Source organism: Solanum dulcamara, chromosome 10, assembly GCF_947179165.1.
Source record: "Solanum dulcamara chromosome 10, daSolDulc1.2, whole genome shotgun sequence".
NCBI lineage: Eukaryota > Viridiplantae > Streptophyta > Magnoliopsida > Solanales > Solanaceae > Solanum > Solanum dulcamara.
Window position 1 is genome coordinate 59,725,146 of NC_077246.1, and position 22,657 is coordinate 59,747,802.

A 22,657-nucleotide genomic window follows, 5' to 3' on the forward strand; every position below is an offset into this window, starting at 1 on the left:
AGGTGTTAGAGATCCTCAACAGGCGCATCGTTGAAGATCATTTCTTTTCAGCTATTTGGTGAGTCCTTCTTGTATTCGAAGGAACTCCTTATCCTTTTATTATTGTTGAGTGTGATGTTTCTTTTGAGGTAGCCATGGACATGTCATTGGCACCATCTAAGAGTATTAGAGGCTTCATAGACAGAGTCTGATGATGTAATCGGAGTAGTTCTCCTTAGAAATTACTTCTTCTAATAATTATCTATTTTTCCTTTGATTATGACAAGCCCACATTAGTATTCTTAAGTCTTCCGCTCATGAATAAATAAGAAATGAGACCAAGTGGTTCTCTCAGAAGTCAAAAATGGTTTCTGAGTGCCGGCCACGCCTAGGGTACCCTCCCGGGGCGTGACAAACTTGGTATCAGAGCCCAGAGTTCAAGAGTCCTAGGGTGTCTATGAAGCCGTGTCTAGTAGAGTCTTGTTTATAGGTGTATCGTGCACCACACTTATAATCAGGAAGCTATAGGACATTAGGAATTATTTCACTTCTTTCATAATCTGAGTTCGTGCGATAGAGTTTAACTCTATAAAATCTTTCTTTCTAATTTGTGCGTTTACACGTTTCAGACATGCCTCCTAAACGTTCAGCTAGTCAGAAGAACGCTCCCAGCACTGAGGTTCCACAGTCAGTGATGCCTCCACGGAGAACTAGGGGCTGACCTGCAAGGTCTACTGAGGTACCCCAAGTACCTACTGTTCAGACTACTCCTACTTCTGAGGATGATTTTCGAGGAGCGATTGCTATGCTCACCCAGTTGGTGGCTACTCGAAATAGTAGCCAGAGTTCACCAACTCCTAGCTCTAGTTATCAAGAGCCGTCTGCTGCCACGAGGATCAGAGATTTTCTGAGAATGAATCCACCGGTCTTCACGGGTTCTAACGTTGATGAAGACCCCCAAAATTTCATTGATGAGATGTGGAAGATACTAAAAGCGATGCATGCTACAGAGATTGAGGGTGTTGAGTTGGTGTCTTATCAACTCAAGGATGTCGCAAATGTCTGGTATAACCAGTGGGAAGAAAGTAGAGGTGAAGATGCATAGCCTGCTCTTTGGGATGAGTTTGAAAGAGCATTTCTTGATAACCTTTTTCCCCAAGAGCTACGTGAAGCAAAAATTGAGGAGTTTGTGAACCTCAAGTAAGAGAGTATGACTGTGAAAGAATATAGTTTGAAGTTTATTCAATTGTCCAAATATGCCCCAGAAATGATTCCCCATATGAGGTCTAAGATGAGGAAGTTTGTCTCTGGCCTAGGCAAACATGTAAAGAAAGAATGTAAGGCAATGCTAATGATTTCTGACATGGATTTTTCTAGATTGATGGTGTATGCTCAGCAGGTTGAGGATGATAAGAAAAAGGACCGAGAAGAACACCTAAGCAAGAAGGCTAAGTCTGCTGGGCATGAGAATGAGCAGAAGCAAGGGAAGGGTAACAAGTCTTTCTTTCAGAAAAGGTCTTCCAATTATGCACCTTCCCCAACAAATGCTTTTACACCTAATACCAGGTATGATCAGAGATCGCTAAGTCACTAAAACTTTCGATCTCAAGGTTCTCAGTCCCAATTAAGTATGGCTCAAGGTTCTAGAGGAAAACCACCATGTGCTAGATGTGGGAGGCTCCATTTGGGAAAGTGTCGTGTGGGCACCAATGCTTGCTACGGATGTGGAAAGATAGGTCACTTCCAGAATGAGTGTCCTTCAAAAAGGCAGGGAGATGGAAGTAGTAGAGCTCAGTTTTCTTCTGCAGCTCTACAGAATAGAGGTAATCATAGAGGTGCAGCTTCAAGTGCAGGTGGGGGAACCAACCGTCTGTATGCTATGGGTAGTCGCCAAGACCAATAAAATGCACCCGATGTTGTTACTGGTATGCTTCGAGTCCTTTCTTTTGATGTGTATGCATTACTTGATCCGGGTGCTACATTATCTTTTGTGACTCCTTACTTGGCTAGTAAATTTGAGATCCTTCCTGAGTGTCTTCTTGAGCCTTTCAGTGTGTCTACTCCTGTTGGTGATTCTATCTTAGCTGAGAGGGTCTATAGAAATTGTACTGTGTCAATCTATCATAGGGATACCATGGCTGACTTAGTTGAGTTAGACATGGTTGATTTTGATGTGATTCTTGGTATGGACTGGCTTTATTCTTGTTATGCTTCGGTTGATTGTAGGACCCGAATTGTCAAGTTTCAATTTCCAAACGAGCCTATCTTAGAGTGGAAGGGGAATTCTGTAGTGCCTAGGGGTAAATTTATTTCCTACCTTAAGGCCAGAAAATTAATCTCTAAGGGATGTATATATCATATAGTTCAAGTCAAAAATATTAATGATCAGACTCCATCTCTTGAGTCAGTTCCCATTGTGAATGAGTTTCCTGAAGTCTTTCCTGAGGATCTACCCGGAATTCCTCCTGATAGAGAGATAAACTTTGGTATTGATATCCTTCCTGATACACAACCTATCTCTATTCCTCCTTATAGGATGGCTCCTGCTGAGTTGAAAGAGTTGAAAGAACAACTGAAAGACCTCCTAGATAAGGGGTTTATTAGGCCAAGTGTCTCACCCTGGGGCGCTCCTGTCCTATTCGTGCGAAAGAAAGATGGGTCCCTTAGAATGTGCATTGATTACCGACAACTAAACAAGGTCACCATTAAAAACAAGTACCCTCTCCCCAGAATAGATGATTTATTTGACCAACTTCAGGGTGCCACATGTTTCTCTAAGATAGACCTCAGATCAGGCTATCACCAGTTGAAAGTGAGAGAATGTGACATCCCGAAGACGGCTTTTCGAACCCGCTATGGTCATTTTGAGTTTCTTGTTATGTCTTTTGGATTGACAAATGCTCCAGCAGCTTTTATGGACCTCATGAACCGAGTATTCAAGCCATACCTAGATACGTTTGTAATTATCTTCATCGATGATATTTTGGTCTACTCTAGAAGTAAGAGTGAGCATGCTAATCACCTTAGGATTGTCCTTCAAACTCTTAAGGAGAAGGAGTTGTATGCTAAGTTTTCAAAGTGTGAGTTTTGGCTTGAGTCTGTAGCATTTCTAGGTCATATTATATCTGGGGATGGAATCCAAGTTGATACTCAAAAGATTGAGGCAGTTAAGAACTGGCCCCGACCCACCTCTCCAACCGACATAAGGAGTTTCTTAGGTTTGGCTGGTTACTACAGGAGGTTTGTTGAGGGATTTTCATCCATATCCTCACCATTGACTAAGCTGACTCAGAAGAAGGCTAAGTTTCAATGGTCTGATGCTTGTGAGAAAAGTTTTCAAGAGTTGAAAGCTAGATTGACTACTGCTCCAGTACTATCCCTACCCGAAGGAATGGATGGTTTTGTAATCTATTGTGATGCTTCAAGAGTTGGGTTGGGATGTGTATTGATGCAGAAAGGTAAGGTCATTGCCTATGCCTCCAGGCAGCTTAAGACTCATGAGAGGAACTACCCCACTCATGACCTTGAGTTGGCAGCTGTGGTATTTGCTCTTAAGATTTGGCGTCACTATCTTTATGGTGTACATGTGGATGTGTTCACAGACCATAAGAGCTTACAGTATGTATTCATCCAGAAGGAGCTGAATTTGAGGCAAAGGAGATGGCTAGAGTTGCTCAAGGATTATGACATGAGCATTCTCTACCACCCAGGTAAAGCAAATGTAGTTGCTGATGCTCTTAGCAGGTTATCTATGGGGAGTACAACTTATGTGGAAGAGGAAAAGAAGGAGTTGGCAAAGGAAGTGCATAGACTTGCGCGTTTGGGAGTTCAACTTATTGACTCTAGTGAGGGTGGTACAATAGTACGAAATGGAGCCGAATCATCTCTAGTTGCAGAGGTGAAAGAAAAGCAAGATCAGGACCCTATTCTTCTTCAACTGAAGGATGAGGTTCACAAGCAGAAGGTAATGGCTTTTACCAAAGGGGGAGATGGAGTGTTGAGATATCAAGAAAGATTATGTGTTCCAAGTGTTGATAGTATTAGGGAGAGAATCATGAAAGAAGCCCATAATTCTAAGTATTCCATCCATCCAGGTTCAATAAAGATGTATCATGACTTGAGAGAAGTATACTGGTGGAGTGGAATGAAGAGAGATATAGCAGAGTTTGTGTCCAAGTGCCCAAATTGCCAACAAGTTAAAGTTGAGCACTAAAGGCCTTGTGGAGTGGCTCAGAATATAGAGATACCGGAATGGAAGTGGGAAATGATCAATATGGACTTCATTACCGGTTTACCACGAACCCGCAAACAACATGACTCTATTTGGGTGATTGTGGATAGGATGACCAAATCGGCCCATTTCTTGCCGGTTAAGACTACGAACACTGCAGAGGATTATGCCAAACTGTATCTTAGAGAGATTGTTAGACTGCATGGAGTTCCTTTGTCTATCATCTCTGATAGGGGAGCTCAATTTACTGCTCAGTTTTGGAAATCATTTCAGAAGGGCTTGGGTTCAAGAGTGAACCTTAGTACTGCTTTTCATCCGCAAACAGATGGCCAGGCAGAGCGTACGATACAGACTTTGGAGGATATGTTAAGAGCCTGTGTTATTGACTTCAAAGGTAATTGGGATGATCATTTACCTCTTATTGAGTTTGCATACAATAATAGTTTCCATTCGAGTATTCAAATGGCTCCTTATGAAGCTCTGTATGGGAGGAGATGTAGATCACCAATTGGTTGGTTTGAAGTTGGTGAAGCTGAGTTGATTGGACCAGACTTGGTTCACCAAGCTATGGAGAAGGTGAAAACCATACAAGAGAGGTTGAGGACTGCTCAAAGTCGCCAAAAATCCTACACTGATGTTAGAAAAAGAGATTTAGAGTTCGAAGTGTACGATTGGGTATACTTGAAAGTTTCACCCATGAAGGGTGTGATGAGATTTGGAAAGAAAGGGAAGCTTAGTCCCCGCTACATTGGTCCTTATCAGATTATGAGGAGGGTAGGTAACATAGCCTATGAATTGGAGTTGCCTCCAGAATTAGCTGCTATTCATCCCGTGTTTCACATCTCTATGCTTAAGAAGTGTTTGGGAGATCCTTCACTTGTTGTCCCAGCTGAGAGCATTGGGGTGAAAGAGAGTTTGAGTTATGAAGAGATTCCAGTTCAAATTCTTGATCGTCAGGTTCGCAAATTAAGAACTAAGGAAGTGGCATCTGTCAAAGTCCTATGGCGAAATCAATTTGTTGAAGAGGCTACATGGGAAGCTGAAGAAGATATGAAGACTAACTATCCTCATCTATTTATGCCTTCTGATGACGATATTCAAGGTAATATTCCTTATTTCTACCTTTGAGTCGATGTTTATTCTTGAGTTTGAGTCATTAACCATTTGAGTATCGGAGTTGATGTATTGATGATATTCATTCTTTATGTCTCCTATTTTCATCTTCATTCGAGGACGAATGATCCCAAGGGGGAGATATTGTAACAACCCCTAAAATGTTGTATGTCGGTATTTCAATTCTAGACAAAAATAATACAGCCTTTGTATTTTGGGCATAACTTTTCATAGGTTGGTCCAAATTAGGTGATTCAAATTTCTGGGTAATCACAACATCCTTACCTACAACTTTCATGAAGAACATAACTTCAAATTCGGAGTATACGTAGGTCAAATAAATTAATCTTTGCAAGATATAGTGCTGTGATGGAATTGAGTGTTGATAGAAGAAAATTCATATCTCACTGTAGGTTGCTCCAAATTGGTTGATTCTTAAACGATATGAAACTAGACTTCCATATCTACAATTCTTATGAAGAAACCAAATCCTAATAAGGAATTTATCTTATTCAAACGTAGCTTCGAAAATGAGTATTCTGTTAAAAAGAACTCATCTTACCTACCATGGAAACATCTAGATGCATTTGACATCATGCATGACATAAACTGTCCTCCATTTAACATCATTCATGACATCAATATATTCCATTAAATTTTCATATTTTTCTCTATAATTATTTTATTTATTGTTAGGTCCCTCTTTCCCACCTATAAATACCCACCTTATTTCCTCATTTTATTCATCAAGTTTTCCTAAGCATTTCTTCTCTCTATATACTTCTTCTCAAATATAGTTTTAGTTTTAGTAGTATAAAAATACTACTCCGGTTATTCTTATACTCCGGGTAGTACACAAAACGCTCCGGCGAGGAGAAAAGGCTAGGGATCCAAGAGTATTCTAATTCGGAGTAAACCTTCGGATTTAAGGTATGTAAGGCTTTCATAGCATTGGATTGAGTTCGTCCATGCGCCCAATATTTAAATTTATTATAATTGAGTTATAGTTAAGTTTTATTCAAATCTTGAATTCTACATGAATTAATTCTTCTTCTATTGAGTTTGATATATTTATGCATTAATATTATTATTATTGTTATCTCTCATATTATTGGAATTATTGTTCATGGCTACTTTCCCATGAATTCTAATTGATTTGATGTTCATGAATATTTTTACATATGTTTTGAGTAAAGATGTTGGCTTTTTATTATTTTTATTGATAAAAAGAGAGTTATATGAATTAATACTATATATGTATTTTATTGAGTTTTGAAAGAGTAAAAGAGTTGAATTTGAATGAATTTGAGAAAAATGATATTTTGAGCAAGATGTTTTGATGAGATGTAAATGATGTTTTTGGAAGTATAATGATTGATGAACATGAAATGAGATGAGTTTGATGATTTAAATTAAAGTCCAATGAGACTAGATGATGAGTTTAATATGAGCACATATTTTGGGAGTAGTATTGAGCACCGAGTTGGGTAAGAGTTTAATTGACTCAAACCCCAGAACTACGTAGCCAGCGTAGGATGGAGGCTATGCCTCTTAAGTCCCAAAAAGAGGACTTTGATGAATGGATCCAAGATGGTGATGTCCTTTACCCTGGCAAGGTATTGGATGGATGTGGCAACGACATCGCTTCGTTGTATCATCGCTAGCTCATAAGTGATGGTTGTCGGTTAGAGAAACTCCCAACTGAGTAAGCATTGCTTATTACTATTATTTTTATTATTATATTTTAAACTTGCATTACATATTCATGTTGAGATGATGTTGAGTTCTGAGCTGAGTTTTCTTGAGAGGAGTTTCTTGATATCTGTCCTTACCTTCCTGCCATTTTACATACTCGTACATTCCACGTACTGACGTCATTCGACCTGCATCGTTTTATGATGCAGATACAGGTGTTAGAGATCCTCAACAGGCGCATCATTGAAGATCATTTCTTTTCAGCTATTTGGTGAGTCCTTCTTGTATTCGAAGGAACTCCTTATCCTTTTATTATTGTTGAGTGTGATGTTTCTTTTGAGGTAGCCATGGACATGTCATTGGCACCATCTAAGAGTATTAGAGGCTTCATAGACAGAGTCTGATGATGTAATCGGAGTAGTTCTCCTTAGAAATTACTTCTTCTAATAATTATCTATTTTTCCTTTGATTATGACAAGCCCACATTAGTATTCTTAAGTCTTCCGCTCATGAATAAATAAGAAATGAGACCAAGTGGTTCTCTCAGAAGTCAAAAATGGTTTCTGAGTGCCGGCCACGCCTAGGGTACCCTCTCGGGGCGTGACAAGAATCTTCAAACCTTGTTCCGACATATGGCCAAGTTTACGATAGCATATCATCGTGGATTCTTCAAATGAACTTGTTGATGCGGTTGATGCTTCTCCTTCTTGGTGTGTTTCGACTTTAAGCACATATAGATTTGCGGCAAGTTTTTCTGCTTTCATCACTACAAGCGTTCCTTTGGATATTTTCATGACTCCACCATGAGTCTTATATGAACATCGATTATCATCTAGTTGTCCTAAAGACAATAGATTCTTCCTCAAGTCTTTTACATGTCGTACCTCCTGGATGGTGCGTATCGTGTCATCATACATCTTTATTTTGATGGACCCAATACCAATAACATCCAAAGCATGATCGTCTCCCATGAACACTGATCCTCCTGAGATAGGATTATATTGATGGAACCATTCTTTTCGGGAAGTCATGTGCCATGTTGCTCTTGTGTCCATGATCCAGACATCAGTGAAACGTTTTCTGCCTTCATTATTTGATATTGCTTCAGTACATAAAATATCTCCATCATCCAAGGTACTTGCAATATTCCCTTGAGCATTTGATGGCTCAGGGTGTTCACTCTTCTTCTTGAACCGACAATCTTTCTTGAAGTGCCCTTTCTTGCCACAGTTGTAACACTTGATATTCTTCTTACTTCTTGATTGAGATCTACCATGATTGTGACTCCCACTGGGGTCACGTTCCGTTGGTCTTTCTCTCACCATCATCAAAGTTTCAGCTTGCTGCGAACTTGTTTGTCTATCTTCCTTATTTTTACGTCGATTTTCTTCTTCTAAGACGGCGGATGCAATTTTATCGAAAACTAGTCTATCTGTATTGTTCGTCAATTTGATGATGAGTTGATCATACGAGTCAGGCAGACTTTGAAGTAGAAGCTCCGCATGTTCAGTCCCCTCTATTTTGCAACCCATTATTGTAAGTTGCGAAAACAGAGTATTCAAAGTATTGATGTGTTAAGTAACTGACATGGACTCTGCCATTCGAAGAGTATACAATCTTACTTTTAAAAAGATTTTATTATGCAAAGACTTGGCCTCATACAATCCCGTAAGAGTATCTCATATTTTCTTCGCAGTCCATTTTTCAGCCACACTAGATAACACTTGATCAGCTAGTGCCAAGTATAGATCAGCAACTACATTGTTGTCTATGTCGTTCCACTTGCTATGATCAGTGAAGTCTGTGGGCCTGCCTTCAATTGCAGCTAAGCAATTGTCTTTTCTCAATATCGCTTTTATTTTTATTTTTCACAATGAGAAATTAGTCCTATTAAATTTTTCAACGTCAAACTTTGTTGTATTGGACATTGTTATTTGTTTCACACCCTTCTAGATCATTTCTGAATATTATGCGAACAATCATGACAAAATGAACTGTTACCAAAATTTACCATTCACGTGAATAGTACTTTTTACCTAATTTTACTATTCACAAAAAATTTACTATTTACAGATAGTACCTTCGCATAAAACAGACAGAATAACCGAGGGATCTGATACCACTGTTGGGAGGAGGAAGCACCACAACTAAAGTTTGATACGATAATAAATAATGAAAATAAATTAGACACGAGAATTTTACGTGGAAACCCCTCAAACAGATAGAGGGGAAAAACCACGGGGTAGAATGATTTTACTATGATAATATGAGAGTACACTGCTATCAAATATAAGAAGAAAACAACAATAAACACTTCTCTCTTATAAAAGAAACTACGAAAGAGGACACTCAAGACTATAATATTTATCTTGGTGTATAACTCTCTTTGTATTCTTACTCACTCTTTTTCTAAATGAATCAAATGAGGGCACGAGGCCCTCTATTTATAGGAGGATGAAAACGCTAAAAAAAACTACGCATTAAATTTCTACGCGTAGGCAACAACTTTTTCTTCTTTTTCTTGGACGGTGCCTTTTCTTTCAAAAGTTGTTGCCAACTTTTTCCTCCTCTTTTGTATTTTCTTTGACTTTCTTGCAGAATCTGACTCCAGACCCTGACCTAGAATCGTCTCCTTACCCCAACTCCATTTCAAGGTTAAGGTTGAATTTTAGGTTGGGGTAAGGTCTCTTATCTCAGTTCGGGATCAGGGGAAGTAGGTCTCGAATTGATGTCAAGTCCAGGTCTTGCTTGAGGTGGATCGTCAGGTCCCTAGTTAAGGTCATGGTTGAGGGTCAAGTCCCGAGTGGAGATCAAGGTCATGTCTTGAGTCTATGTTGGGGGTCAGGTGGAGGTTGGGACAGGGGTCTAGGGTCATGTTAAAGTGTGGGGGTCGGGTTCGGTGTCATAGTGACAATATTTTCTTCTAACTAACCGAACACCAAAAAATAAGTAAGAAAATCATTTATTTTCCATCAAAATATTCTCTAGGCAAAGATTTTCCGTGAAAAACATTTTTTCCTTCATGCAAAACACACCTTAAACCAGAAATCGATTTTTACAAGTCTGTCAGCAAACATAGGCACCACAATTTACATTACAAGCTATTCATGCTACGAAGTTACAAAAAGTCTGTCAGTTCATGAAGGTGATGTTTCCTCCGATTTTGCACGTTTTGCTGGAGGGGAACTTAAGTCTCTACCATCAGAGTCATGATTCTCACAAGCTTTCCTTTCAGGTGATTTTCGTTCCTTATTCTCAGTAAGATCATCTGCAGAGCTTGAAGCATCATTTGAACAAAGTCCAATGCTGACATGATCCTGCTCCAGTGCATCTGATTTGTCATCAGGAGGGGCATGCTTTATTTCAGTGGATGGTGATGGAGGCTCCTCCGATTTTGATGATGATACATTTAGTTCTTTTCCCATGTTGACATGATCCTGCTCCAGTGCATCTGATTTGTCATCAGGAGGGGAATGCTTTATTTCAGTGGATGGTGATGGAGGCTCCTCCGATTTTGATGATGATACATTTAGCTCTTTTCCCATGTTTTTCGCTTTCTCAAACATCATTTGAAGGTATTTCCCTTGTTCTTCTATCCGCAACTGTAACTTTCTTTGGATCTGAGAAACGAGGTATTTTATTAGAATGATGCATTGTTCCACCAAATGTGAAATGTCTATCACAGTACAACCATAAATAGTAAAAATACACCAGTAACAGTGTTTCTGAGCAGTCCTCAAGAAACAGCAGAGGGGGAATGTAATCTTTAAACACTAAAAAACTAAATAAGAACCCTATTACTTAACATATTGACAGACGTATCAAACACCACTTAATAGTACTTTTCCCTCGGGGAGATTTATCATATAACTATTACTATCCAGCATACAAATATCACTTTCCACTTCTAAAGCAGGATATTAGCTAAGGAGGATTCTATCTAGTGTAACATAATAACTCAAATGTCAAATTTACCCTAGTGTGACCAAAATGTTGAGAAAACTAGGATATTCTGCATGGTTGCTGAAAAAGTTTATTTAAGACAATGGCAGATCCAAATTTTTGGAAGAGGGAAACCTGAAGATTGTTCACTACCCAGATAAAGACACCATATTAGAGATTTTAATCAATACTGAAATGTTCAGTACATAAATACATTATTCACAATATATAATATATTCTACCTTTATTATTCAATATTAGGAGAAAGTGGTAATGTTAATACATGAGTCGTTAATCCAATGTGTAGGGAAACCAAATGTCAAAATATTCCTTTGAAGGCGAGGGATTTAATTCCACGACAATGTTTAAGAAGAAAAAGACAATCTTACCCTAAGTCAAACAAAGCAACAACAACAACATACCCAGTGTAATCCCACAACTAGAGTCTGAAGAGGATGGTGTGTATGCAGTCTTACTCCTACCTTTGTGAAGATAGAGATGTTATTTTCGATAAAAGACCGTCGGCTCAGGTAAAGCATAAGAAAAATCACATATGTAAAGAAAATACAGTTTTAGCGAAGCCATGCCGAAAACAATGAGGAAGAGAACGGTAGCAACAATAAAGAATACAAAAGACGAAGCAAAAAAACAAGTAATACTAAAATTGAAGAACAAGAAAGTACGAGTAAAATCAAAGAAAAAGATAGTAGGAGAGTAATGATAATAATACTAATAAGTAAACTAGAAAATGCCAACTACCTATTAACCTTCTACTCAAATCTTCCTCCTCCATATTTCCTATCAAGGGTCATATCCTCAGTAAGTTGCACATATGTCATGTCCTATCTAATCGTCTCTGTCCAATACTTTTTTGGCCTACCTATACCTCTCCTCATACCCACTATAGCTAACCTCTTATACTTCCTCACTAGAGCATCTATGTATCTCCTTTTTACATGCTCAAACCATTTCAATCTCGCCTCCCTCGTCTTGTCCACCACGGATGCCAACTCCCACCTTGTTCCGTATATCTTTATTCCTAATTTTATCCCTCCTAATATGCTCGCACATCCGTCTCAACATTCTCATTCCCGCTACTTTCATCTTCTGGACATGCGAGTTCTTGACCAGCCAACATTCTGCCCAAAACAATATTGTTGGTCTGACAACCACTTTACAAAACTTACTTCTTAATCTTTGGTGACATATTCTCGTCATATAGAACACCGAATACGAGCCTCCGTTTTATCCACCTCACTCCAAATTGAGTGTTTTATCGGAGTACATACATCTCATATTTTAATGCGGTCAACCAAACACCCGATTGTTAAATTATATCCAAGCTTATAATCATATATATATATATATATATATATATTACTAAAAGTGGAAAAATCCAAACTGAAAAGTTGGATTACCATTTTACCCCTACACTAAATTATAATATTATAAAATATCTATTTATTAAATTAGCTATTAAATAGTAATCATATCATATTATTTATATCATCATCATATCATATATCATCATATTACACTTTAAATATTGAATGACTTTTTTTTCCCTTCAAACAGATAATACTTTGGCACAATGATGGAATTTACACATCCTAATAATAATTTTTTTAAAAAAGGTAAAGAAAAAAAAACCATTCGGATGGTCAGCTTATTGTTATAGTGGTACATTTAATGAATAATGATGGCTTCTACAATAATGAATAGTGATGGTGCATTTAAAAGCTCAACCTTTTTTATGGGTAGACAAAAATTAAGCAGTTGAAGGAAATCTTAAGTTACACCATTTAATTGTTAATGAAATTATTCCAAAAAATAATTAATTCTGATAATAGCTTCACTTGTATAAGTAGAATCTGAAATTAATTGAGATGCTCTACTTTTTCATTAGAACTCTGTAAATTAAATTAAGTTTATCTATTGAATGACTATTTTATCCTTTAGTAAATAAATAACTAAATTATCTCTTCATAGTTCAGTAGGTTAACCAACAGTCTCTTCTTATGGTTAGACAAATAAAAAATAAGAGGATTTGAGGAGTTGCTTTGAGTAATCCAATATAGATTAAATACGTTTGACTAATTTACTATTCCAATAAATTGAGGAGTTGCATAATTTATTTCAGGAGTCAAAAGGACAGAAGTAACATTCATTTCTTTTATCACACTATCAATATATATTCCAATTGGTAAAAGAAAGCAGAAAGGTTCATGATGAAAATAATTTGAGACGGAGCAAAATGTCCGTTGGCACAATAAGCAGAATGGTTTAGTGATAATATTGATTTATGTTCTTATTAACAACTGATGCAATTGCATTTTTCTTATTACTTTATTATTATCAAATCATGTTCTGTGCATTATTTTGGCTAATAAAATTTCAAATATTAAACTCACAAATACATATATCAACTAATTGTATTTAGCTATGAGTTGATTTTGACATACACTAATTCTTAGTATTTTTTTTTTTATGTTTTAGGCGGAACTGGAAGTTGCCAAAGAACTTGGAATCATTCTAATTTCGAAATTAAGCGTGAAATGGATCTAAGCCAACTGGTATAAGCAGTTGATACTAATTTTCCTATGTTATCTAATGAAATTATTGCATTCTTGTTCACTTAATGATTTTGAAAACAATCTTATAGTCTTACGTACCATGTATATAAGTCTATAGTTAAGTTACTTTCAATATTCCTGAACCTGCGAATATTTATGAAATTGTATATTACCATTTATGCATTTTTTCTTTGGTAAGCTCCATCCTATATTGTTATTAGTCATTTAGTTTAGAAAACTTTCTCAATTCAATAACATGATCGGAGCATTAGCCATTAGTTTGAGTTTTTACTTTAACATTTGATCAGGCCTTACATTTGTCGAGTTGCTTATATTTATAGTTATAGCATGTGTTCTTGAAGCATCAACAATAAGAAAATTGGTAGGTTGAATAGTTGATATATTAGTAGAAACTCTATAAGAGAAGGTTATACAAATCATGTTTATTGTGTATAGTTGCAAAAAAAAACTTTTATAATATTCAACAACACTAAAGAAACTTTATTTCTTCCCACAAAATGAAGGGATATTATTTCAATTTCATTTGATAGAGTTTCAAGTATAATTACGGTTCCAATGATAATAACTATCGATCAAATAGTATTACCATGAATTGTTTGTTTTCCTTTAAATTTTGTGTAATTCATGAAACACTTATTCTAATCTATAATCTATTTAAGCCGCTTTATAATATTTATATCAATTAGATTGAGAAACACGTGCAACGCACGTGTCCAAAACTAGTATATATATATATATATATATATATATATATATATATATTATATTATATTATTGCCATATTATATAATCTTCCCATGTTTGTTCTTGTCATAATATGAGATGATCCAGTAAGAAGCATCCGCCAAATATGCTAATACTTGCCCCTCTCCTCATGTTCAGACACTTGTATTTTCAATTGAAAAAGAAATCAGGTGCAAGATAAAGCAAGATAGATGCACGAATATTGCCGGTGTCTTTAATCATATACCTCAAGTTGTTCATGAAGCTGTTTCTGCACTTCCATCTGCATTTTCAGTGCTTCTGTTATCCCCATAGTCCTGTAATCAGATTCCGAAGTAAAATTTAACAATTAGTAGTTACAATTTTTAACTGTAAAAAGGAAGTGTTCTCTCCAAGGAAGTGAAATTAGCAAGCTGAATCAGATTTGAAATCACCTACTCTCACGAAGTCTCCCTGTGCAACACAAATTAGTCCTTATATGTGTGTCCAACCACAGGGGCATGCACAAAATTCCCATATAAACTACTGAAGTTGTAAAAATTGACCTTCATCTGTATTTTGGACTAATTTCTTCTTACATTTTGTGAACATTATAATTTACTCCTAAGCTTCCTGACTAGTCAATAGTCATATTAAAACAACAAAAAATGGACAGAGGTATACATGTATGTGCAGCTTAAATGACATGTCTTAACGAAGATATTCAGTTAGTCATTACGAATGACAGAAGAAATTTTTCTGTATTACATTAATCTTCTTGCAGCAAAACAAGCAGTTATTTAAGATCACTGATGAATTAGTAACATGTTTCAATAGATGCAGAGTAATGACTTACGTTTTCAAGTCCAGAGATGGCATCTCTGTGATGATAGTTGGCTTCTTCTCTGAAGTTCCTGTAATAAGCATAGGACAGTGCATTCCTCAATTTCAATTTTTGATAGAAACTATGAAAAAGATCTACTCAGCATCAGCAAATGAAACGTATATAGTCACTCCAACATTAATAAACATTCACACATTTCATTGACTCATGAATAAAGAAAGGTAGGCAGGAAATACTAGCACAATAGATATCATTACAATGAAATATTGTTTAGAATGACATGAGACGATAGTGTTGGGTTTTGAGCTCTTTATTTCCTTCCTATGTAGATAAGAAAAGTACCCTTTGGGCCTTTATAACCCCACTTATGGCAAAGGCCCTTCAAATATTTTCTGCTGCTACCATAGTAGTGTATTGTTTAATGCTTGTTTTTCACCAACAGATAGCTGAAGTGTGATAATTCACCCTCAATGCCCAATGAAAGATGTTTTTGGGCATTTGAGACAATCAGTAAAATATGGTGCAACGAATGCCTGATTTATGGAAAATCTTATCAAGTAATCAAAGCGGTAACTTCTACCTTCAGAGGGCTCTGGTTTGTATCTGGCAGTCCTATATTTCTGAAATTGAAACAAATGGATTAAGTGAGTAGACTGTCACCTGATACTGCAGCTGGAAAATAGTCAATAAGACGTTTAATTATACCTGCAAGTGGCTTTTAACATGATAGATGGTTAAGCTTTCCACATTCATGAGCTTCAAAACACCCTTTGGAGTAGCTTCTGTAGAGTAAAATTGTGAGTAAGATATAGTTATGTCATTCAAATCCTTAAATCCTCCTAACTGTTGAAAAAAGAAAATCAAAATGAAGAGGCTACACACTTTCGCTTCCACCAAGCTTATTTACAGCTTCTATGAAGACTTCATGAAGCTCTGGTGTCCACCGCATTCGAGGCTTAGGTGTGGCAGATGATGGGCTACCAATGGGGCAGCTTTGCTCAGATGAAGTAGGAGGAGGAGATTGCAGCTGGTTGGAAGGGATCTCAGAAACTCCCAGTAGCTGATATAAACATTAGAAACTTATGTAAACTAAGAACAAACAGTAAACTAATAACATAAAATCAGAAATGATTCCTAAAGAACACATTTTTCTGCTCAGATATGAGGTCATGTTGATAATGCCCTTGGAAAGAACACACTAGACAAGCTCAAAGAATGTGAAACACACGCTTTTCTTGCTCGAGTCAAAAGCATATTCTGTGTAACAATACCTCAGAATTTTAATATACAAATAAGTTTAAATTGAACAGCAAAATGATGTTGGATGGTATCATCCATGAACAAAATTTCACATAAGTGCCTTGTTAAAAGTGGTGTCAAAACAGCTTGTACGGAATTCAACATATAAAGAAAACAAGGAAATCAAATGGAGCAAGAGCACATACAATTAAGAAAGTAGGAAACGAAATATGTAAGATGGAAGCCTCACTTAGAACTAAATATGGATGTATTCTACTTCTTGAAGTTTGGTGTAAACTGGATGACAATTTAGAGTTAAATAAGCTGTTAGATTTACAAGATGTCCGTATTGAATTTGCTTCACTGTAAATAATGCTAGTACAACACCATCTGAATGCAATTTTAACTTAGGAAACACTTATTTACTTGACCCAAAAAATGTTTTGATGTGCATTGAAATCTTTTAACTGACAATTTTTGTTAAGCAATCAAGCATAATACTACTAAGAAATATATAATATCATTTGTGCCTTGGAAATAATACTTTCTTCTTCCAGTTTCTCGTCTGTTTACTCTTCTTCCCTTCCTTTCTCTTTCTATTCCTAGCTTCATAAAATAGGGCAAAGCATAAGGAACAAACCTTAGGTTCTGGATCAGGAAAATTGACATCTACTAGGATATCACTCCAGCTTGAACCGAGATCGAGAGTGTCATCGTCGTTAATTAGCTGATCAGCCCATTCCTGCCAATCAGATCTCTTAGCATGGTCATCAGATGCCATGATGCCGGCAAGGCTTTCCACTTGGCCATTTTGAACAGGAACATTTGTAGGAGAAGCAAGAAACTCATGAAATGAATCTTTACCCCAGAAATTCTGTCTGTTCCCGGAGGGATAGTTATCCAATGAGGTAGAATGTACACTTGAGTGTGAAGCTTGGCTGGCTGCTATAGAAGCCCCACTTGAGATAAATGGATAATAATGCATCCGAGTTTCTTGAGAAGAGGTAGCTGAAAAGTGGAAATCTTTGTGGTGTCCAGAAGTAGATGACAGTAGATGCCCTACCATCCCACTCTTTGACATAGATGAAATTGCCCGTGGAGAAATGAGGTTTGTACTTAGCTCCTTCTCCGAGATAACATGAAGAGACTCTGGCAATTTAGGAAATTTCTCTTCCAATTTCGGCAAACTTGGTAAGGACATAGGCATAGCTCCAGATACACCCATGCTACTATGCTGTGCTTCACTAGATCTTGGTATATATAATGCAGGCCGCATGTTCATTTTTGTCCATAAATTGAACTACCTAAACCGACTTTATATTTATACCACAGTTCCGAAAATTCCTTTCAGCTGCCCATAATCATAATTATTCTACTTTTTTTGAAAATGATGGTCTCAACCTTCTAAACCCTGTGCATCTGTGGTATGACATAACAAAGCTCACATAAAAAAAGAATGGAGTGGGCTGCATATGAGCTACATAAAAAATGAGAACCAACAACTTTAAATTTACTCTGCCATCCATAAACATTTGATACAGTTGGAATACTAATGATATGTCTGATAAATCTATCAAAACAATCAACTGTGATGTATCTGATATTTCAATTATTTTGTCTGTAATCATTATGTTGAGGAGCATAATTCATGTAGTTTCTAATCTTTCATGCAGCAGTTCACTTTAAGAATTTAGTCAATTTGATTGCAAAAAGAAACTAGTATCAATAAATTTAGATGAATAACAAAATTTACCAATTAGAGAAGTTAAATCTCATCATCAATGAAAGACACAAGTAAAAAGCATTCAGGTGTTTTAAACAAACCTACAAAATTTTGCATTAAGGCTTTTGTGAAAACAAGAATTCTTATGTTGTCGTGGAAAGTATAAGGACTGTAGATGTTTCGCATTAGAAAAAATGCCTTAGTAATGATAATATAACGACAACATGAATTCTTGATGACAAATACTCATGAAGATACACATCAAATCAAGATACAAAAGTCAAAGTCTCCAGAGGCATCACATTGATGTGGATTATAAATAGGCTTGAAGCACTGTGGGGAAACAGTCAGAAATTTGAGGACCTCCAACCCTAAGGTTGTAGATTCGAGTCACCAAGGGAGAAAAAGAAGGGTAGGAGCTCCTAGGGAGGGGCAACAAAAATTTAAAACAAAAAGAACAGAAATTTGAGGAAGAAGGATCAGTAGGCAACACTGCAACCCTAAAATCCTTTGGGGAAAAAAAGGATCTACAAGAACATTTTTATAGAGAAATGAGCATGCAATTCAAAGAAAGTTAATTTCTCATAGATAATGATAGATTTGCACACAATCCTCAAGCTGGCATCATATGCATCCAACAAAATCAAATTTATATAGACTACTAAAATGCAAGATATACCAGAACATGGTTACTACCTAATTCTATTGTTCTCGATTACTGTTCACATCAGGCCATTTGGCACTAAATTTTTGTCCCTCTGACACTCGTGCTTTCTTCATTGATTCACTTACTGAATATATTTTTAAAAATTTCCCATAGGCTCTAAATTTTAGTCCATCTGATATTCATGTTTTCTCCATTGTTCTTACTGAATATAAATTACAAACCTCCCACATTACTTACTATTCCAGCACGAATTCAGCACCATATAATCTTTAAAATCGGCAATAACACAAATTCTTCTGATACCAATTCTAAGATACAAAAATGCAAACTTGTCTGACATCAATCTTACGTGTGAGCAGTAGTTTTGAGCACAGAATGACATGATACTGTAACATATGACGTTCAATCTACCGTGCTTATATATGTAAGTGTAACATATGACGGTTCAAAGGCCTCTGATCTTCAAAATCACCCAAAGATTAAGCCACAAATATTATCTAAGAATATCTTTTTGATATATTAACTGTATTTATAAATGTTGTACCAAGTTGGGTTGGCATGTACAAATATGCTTTAAGGCTCCCAAAAATCTAGCTAATCATCATTGCAAGTTGGTGATTCATGTATACGTCATAAATGCAAGATTAAAAAAGAGAATATTTAGTTTGCCAACGAACTCTCAACCCCCTCAAATACTCTCCTAGTTCATTATCTTCATATGCCAAATAGCACCAGAGGCTGCCATTTTCCATACACTCTTCCTGCTACCTCGCTGCCTTTGTTTCTGCCAACTATTCATCATCTTTCCGCTGTTCTGGGATGGAACCAAGCATACCAATGCACAAAGATCCAAAGTGAAGCTATGTAGCAAAAGGTGGCCAGTATCCATCCCATGTTGCTTGCAGAAGCAACAACATCTAAAGGTTATATATCTTCTTATGCATAAGTTGTCGGCTGTCTAAATAGCATTCCACATAAAAATGACAACCTTCCTTGGTGCTCTAAACTTGCATAATGATCTCCATGTGAGTCTTGATTCACCTTCAATGAACAAAGGAAAAAGGTCCAAATAACCCCTAAGATTTGCGATTTGTCTTACATTTGCCCCTCGTTTACCTTTCGGTTTATGAAACCCCCCATTGTTATGTCTCATCTCAAATGTATCTCACCCACTAACGGCTTTCTACCATGGAAAATTTCAGTCTAATTTGATTCATATGATGGAAGCCACATAAGGGTATGTTTGGACCTTTTCAATTGTTCAAGGTGTGTTTAAAATTATTGCAGAGAGTATTTATTTCTAAACCAATTTGATGGTTTAGGAGAAATTTTGGATCTTTTGTTTGTCTACGTGGTTCCACGATGACAAAGATCAGATCGAAGCTGAACAACTGTTAGAGAAAAGGATAAAAATGTCCTACCATCAAGCATTTAATTGATGAACCACATCAATTTATCATCCTCCCCTCATGATATGTGACTATTTAGCCTCGAAAAGAATGCTTCCAGCTGTTTGGATTCTTATCCTGCAAAGATCTCATGAAAATACATCCCAAGACACATGCCATACAATCCTGATTAAGAACCCAAGTATGTAATAATATCGTTGTTTCCACTTAGATTATAGAGACTATTGCTGCATTTACTGAGAATATTGTCATGCTCAAGAAGATTATTTGGTGCTATGCTATCCTAATCTGCTACCTTCAAATTCTTGAAAAAAGATAAAACTTACATAATCCATCTGTACATCCAAGCAGCTATTGAGATCTTGATCAAACACAGACACATAACATTCTATCAAGAGGTGCTCTTGAATTCTAAGACAAGCAAGGTAGCTAACGTTAAGAAGCATTCAGCGGGACAAGATTCAGCAGATTTTCTGCAATTTCACCGCAAACTACCAAGTCACTCGGAACTCAAGATATATGTTAAAACAATAACCAAGCACCTCCTAGAATTAGAGCTTCATCAAAGGTGGAAACCCCTTAAAGCATGCTTCAAAGTTCCATTCTGGAGTTCATAGTATTCCAATGAATTATTTTTACTATGGAGAATCTGATGGAGCCAACACTTTTTCTGATGTATCATCTACATAGATCTGGAAAGTGTTGGCTCATTATTTTTCCCATAGGTGAACATTCTCTCTGCCTTTTTACATGATGTTCCTCATAAGTAACTCTCTAGAGTAATACAGATTTGAATGAAAATGCTGGCAATAGTTTCTTCATGACTTTTCCATCAATCATTAGCACTTAACAATATTAGGATTATTTTCATTTTGCTGGAACTTAAGCTTCATTTTAGTGATAAATAACTTTCACATCCTTAGGAATTAGAATGATTAAAATGAAAGGATGCGATAGTTTATGGGTAACTTTCTTGCTCTAATGCATCCATTATCTTGAAGAATAGCTCAACACATCAGGTCTGTTCAGGAACAAACTCTTTCCCTTCTTTTATGTTTGACAAAGAGAAAAAATCTTTCCTATTTTGCGATTTCCCAAAGCTCTGCTAATCTTTCATTCAATTTTATTCTGTTTGGGAGGTTAATTTTCCCGTTAAGTTCAAACTTTACTTCCTACAATACATATAGAGCTCAATATTCAAAAGCAATGAAACGTGAAGTCTTATTTGGTATGTCTCAGTAATCATGTAGTTATACACAAAAGACAAGCTAACAAATAACAAAAAAAAAAAACCTATTTCTCCCATGTTTCATTCGAATTTTATCAGATGTACCCAAAGAGCCAAAAACCACTTTTCCCATGTTGTTAACAATATGCATCAATTTCTTAAAAATTTGAAAGATGAGCGCGTGGTAGCTCAGCTCTAAATAATTCATGAAAACATCAAAAACCTAAAGAAAGGAGAAAGAATGGGAAGGAAGAGTTGAATTTAAGATCTCCAAATGTGTTCCAGCCAAGCTTTAAATTATAGTTTTGACATCTCTGGAATCAAAAGATTTTACCACATTATCAAGTTCTCTGTTTTAAGGCATAGCAATGAACACAACTCAAATATAGCCAATTTGATTTCACTTTTAATTGCAACATCAGCACCACAAAAAGAAGAAAGAAAAAAGGATCACTTTCTCTTCTAACAATAATGCAATGCAGTAGGTCCTTGCCAAGAATGAAGAGAGCAATTAAATCAAATCAGCCAAGTTCAAATCAACTCAAAACAAGCACAAGTTCAAGTAAGAAGAAAGACTTGGCATCAATCCAAAGAGATAACATAGCAAAGAAGAAGAGAAAAGAAATATGCACCAATCTGAGTAGCAAACTCTCCGTTAGCTGACGAATCCAAAGAGAGAGAAATAAATGGATTTCTAATATGGGTGGTTGGCTATTGCTTTATTTGCCTATATTTTTGTTTTTTTTTGAGTCAGTATTATCCAATAAAAAGTATTTGAGTAAGTGATTTGGACAATGATTATCGGCTACTTTTGTCTTTGTGCCTCTTTACCACAATGTTGGGGCGTCAAATAATTTGCAATTAGCGTGTGGCAAATTGGTTGTTACTACTACTACTTGTTTGATTGATTGCCCCACTTTCATACATCAACGGCTTACAACTGACGTTGTTGTTTCCTGGTTTATAAATATATTAGTGTACTTAGAGACAATATTTATTTAAATTAATGTCACTATTTGATAAATATTTCAATAAATAATGTAATAAATATAGGTTATGATTCTGATATTACCTATTCAAAAGAATTACTAAAAAAAACTTACATGATGCATCTTTAATTTAAAATTCTTTATGAAAAAAATAAAAATATAAAGGTTAAAATGAAAAGTTTCAGTAGATTGATAATCTAATTATCATAGAGCCCGTTTGGATGGGCTTAAAAAAAGTAAATTTTATGTATCAAGTGCTTTTAGAACTTTGAAGTGCTGAAAGTTATTTTTATAAATAAGCA

At 36.2% G+C, this 22,657-nt stretch overlaps 1 protein-coding gene across 3 annotated transcripts; it reads right to left on the minus strand.

Annotated features, from left to right (window-relative positions):
* Positions 1-10,050: 10,050 nt before the first annotated feature.
* LOC129904999 (protein PHOSPHATE STARVATION RESPONSE 1-like) lies at positions 10,051-22,107 on the minus strand. Of its 3 annotated transcripts, none has more exons than XM_055980409.1 (9): positions 21,999-22,090; positions 20,151-20,255; positions 16,980-17,758; positions 15,983-16,160; positions 15,806-15,882; positions 15,681-15,720; positions 15,113-15,170; positions 14,525-14,594; positions 10,051-10,638 (listed from the first exon to the last, which is right to left on the minus strand). In XM_055980409.1, exons 3-9 carry the CDS (start codon positions 17,619-17,621, stop codon positions 10,156-10,158), a joined length of 1,548 nt encoding a protein of 515 aa, XP_055836384.1. In that variant the 5' UTR covers positions 17,622-17,758; positions 20,151-20,255; positions 21,999-22,090; the 3' UTR covers positions 10,051-10,155. The 3 variants fall into 3 exon arrangements, with proteins under 3 accessions (XP_055836384.1, XP_055836385.1, XP_055836383.1); XM_055980410.1 differs by lacking the exon at positions 21,999-22,090 and adding an exon at positions 20,465-21,966; XM_055980408.1 differs by lacking the exon at positions 20,151-20,255 and having other exon boundaries at positions 21,999-22,107.
* Positions 22,108-22,657: the final 550 nt, after the last annotated feature.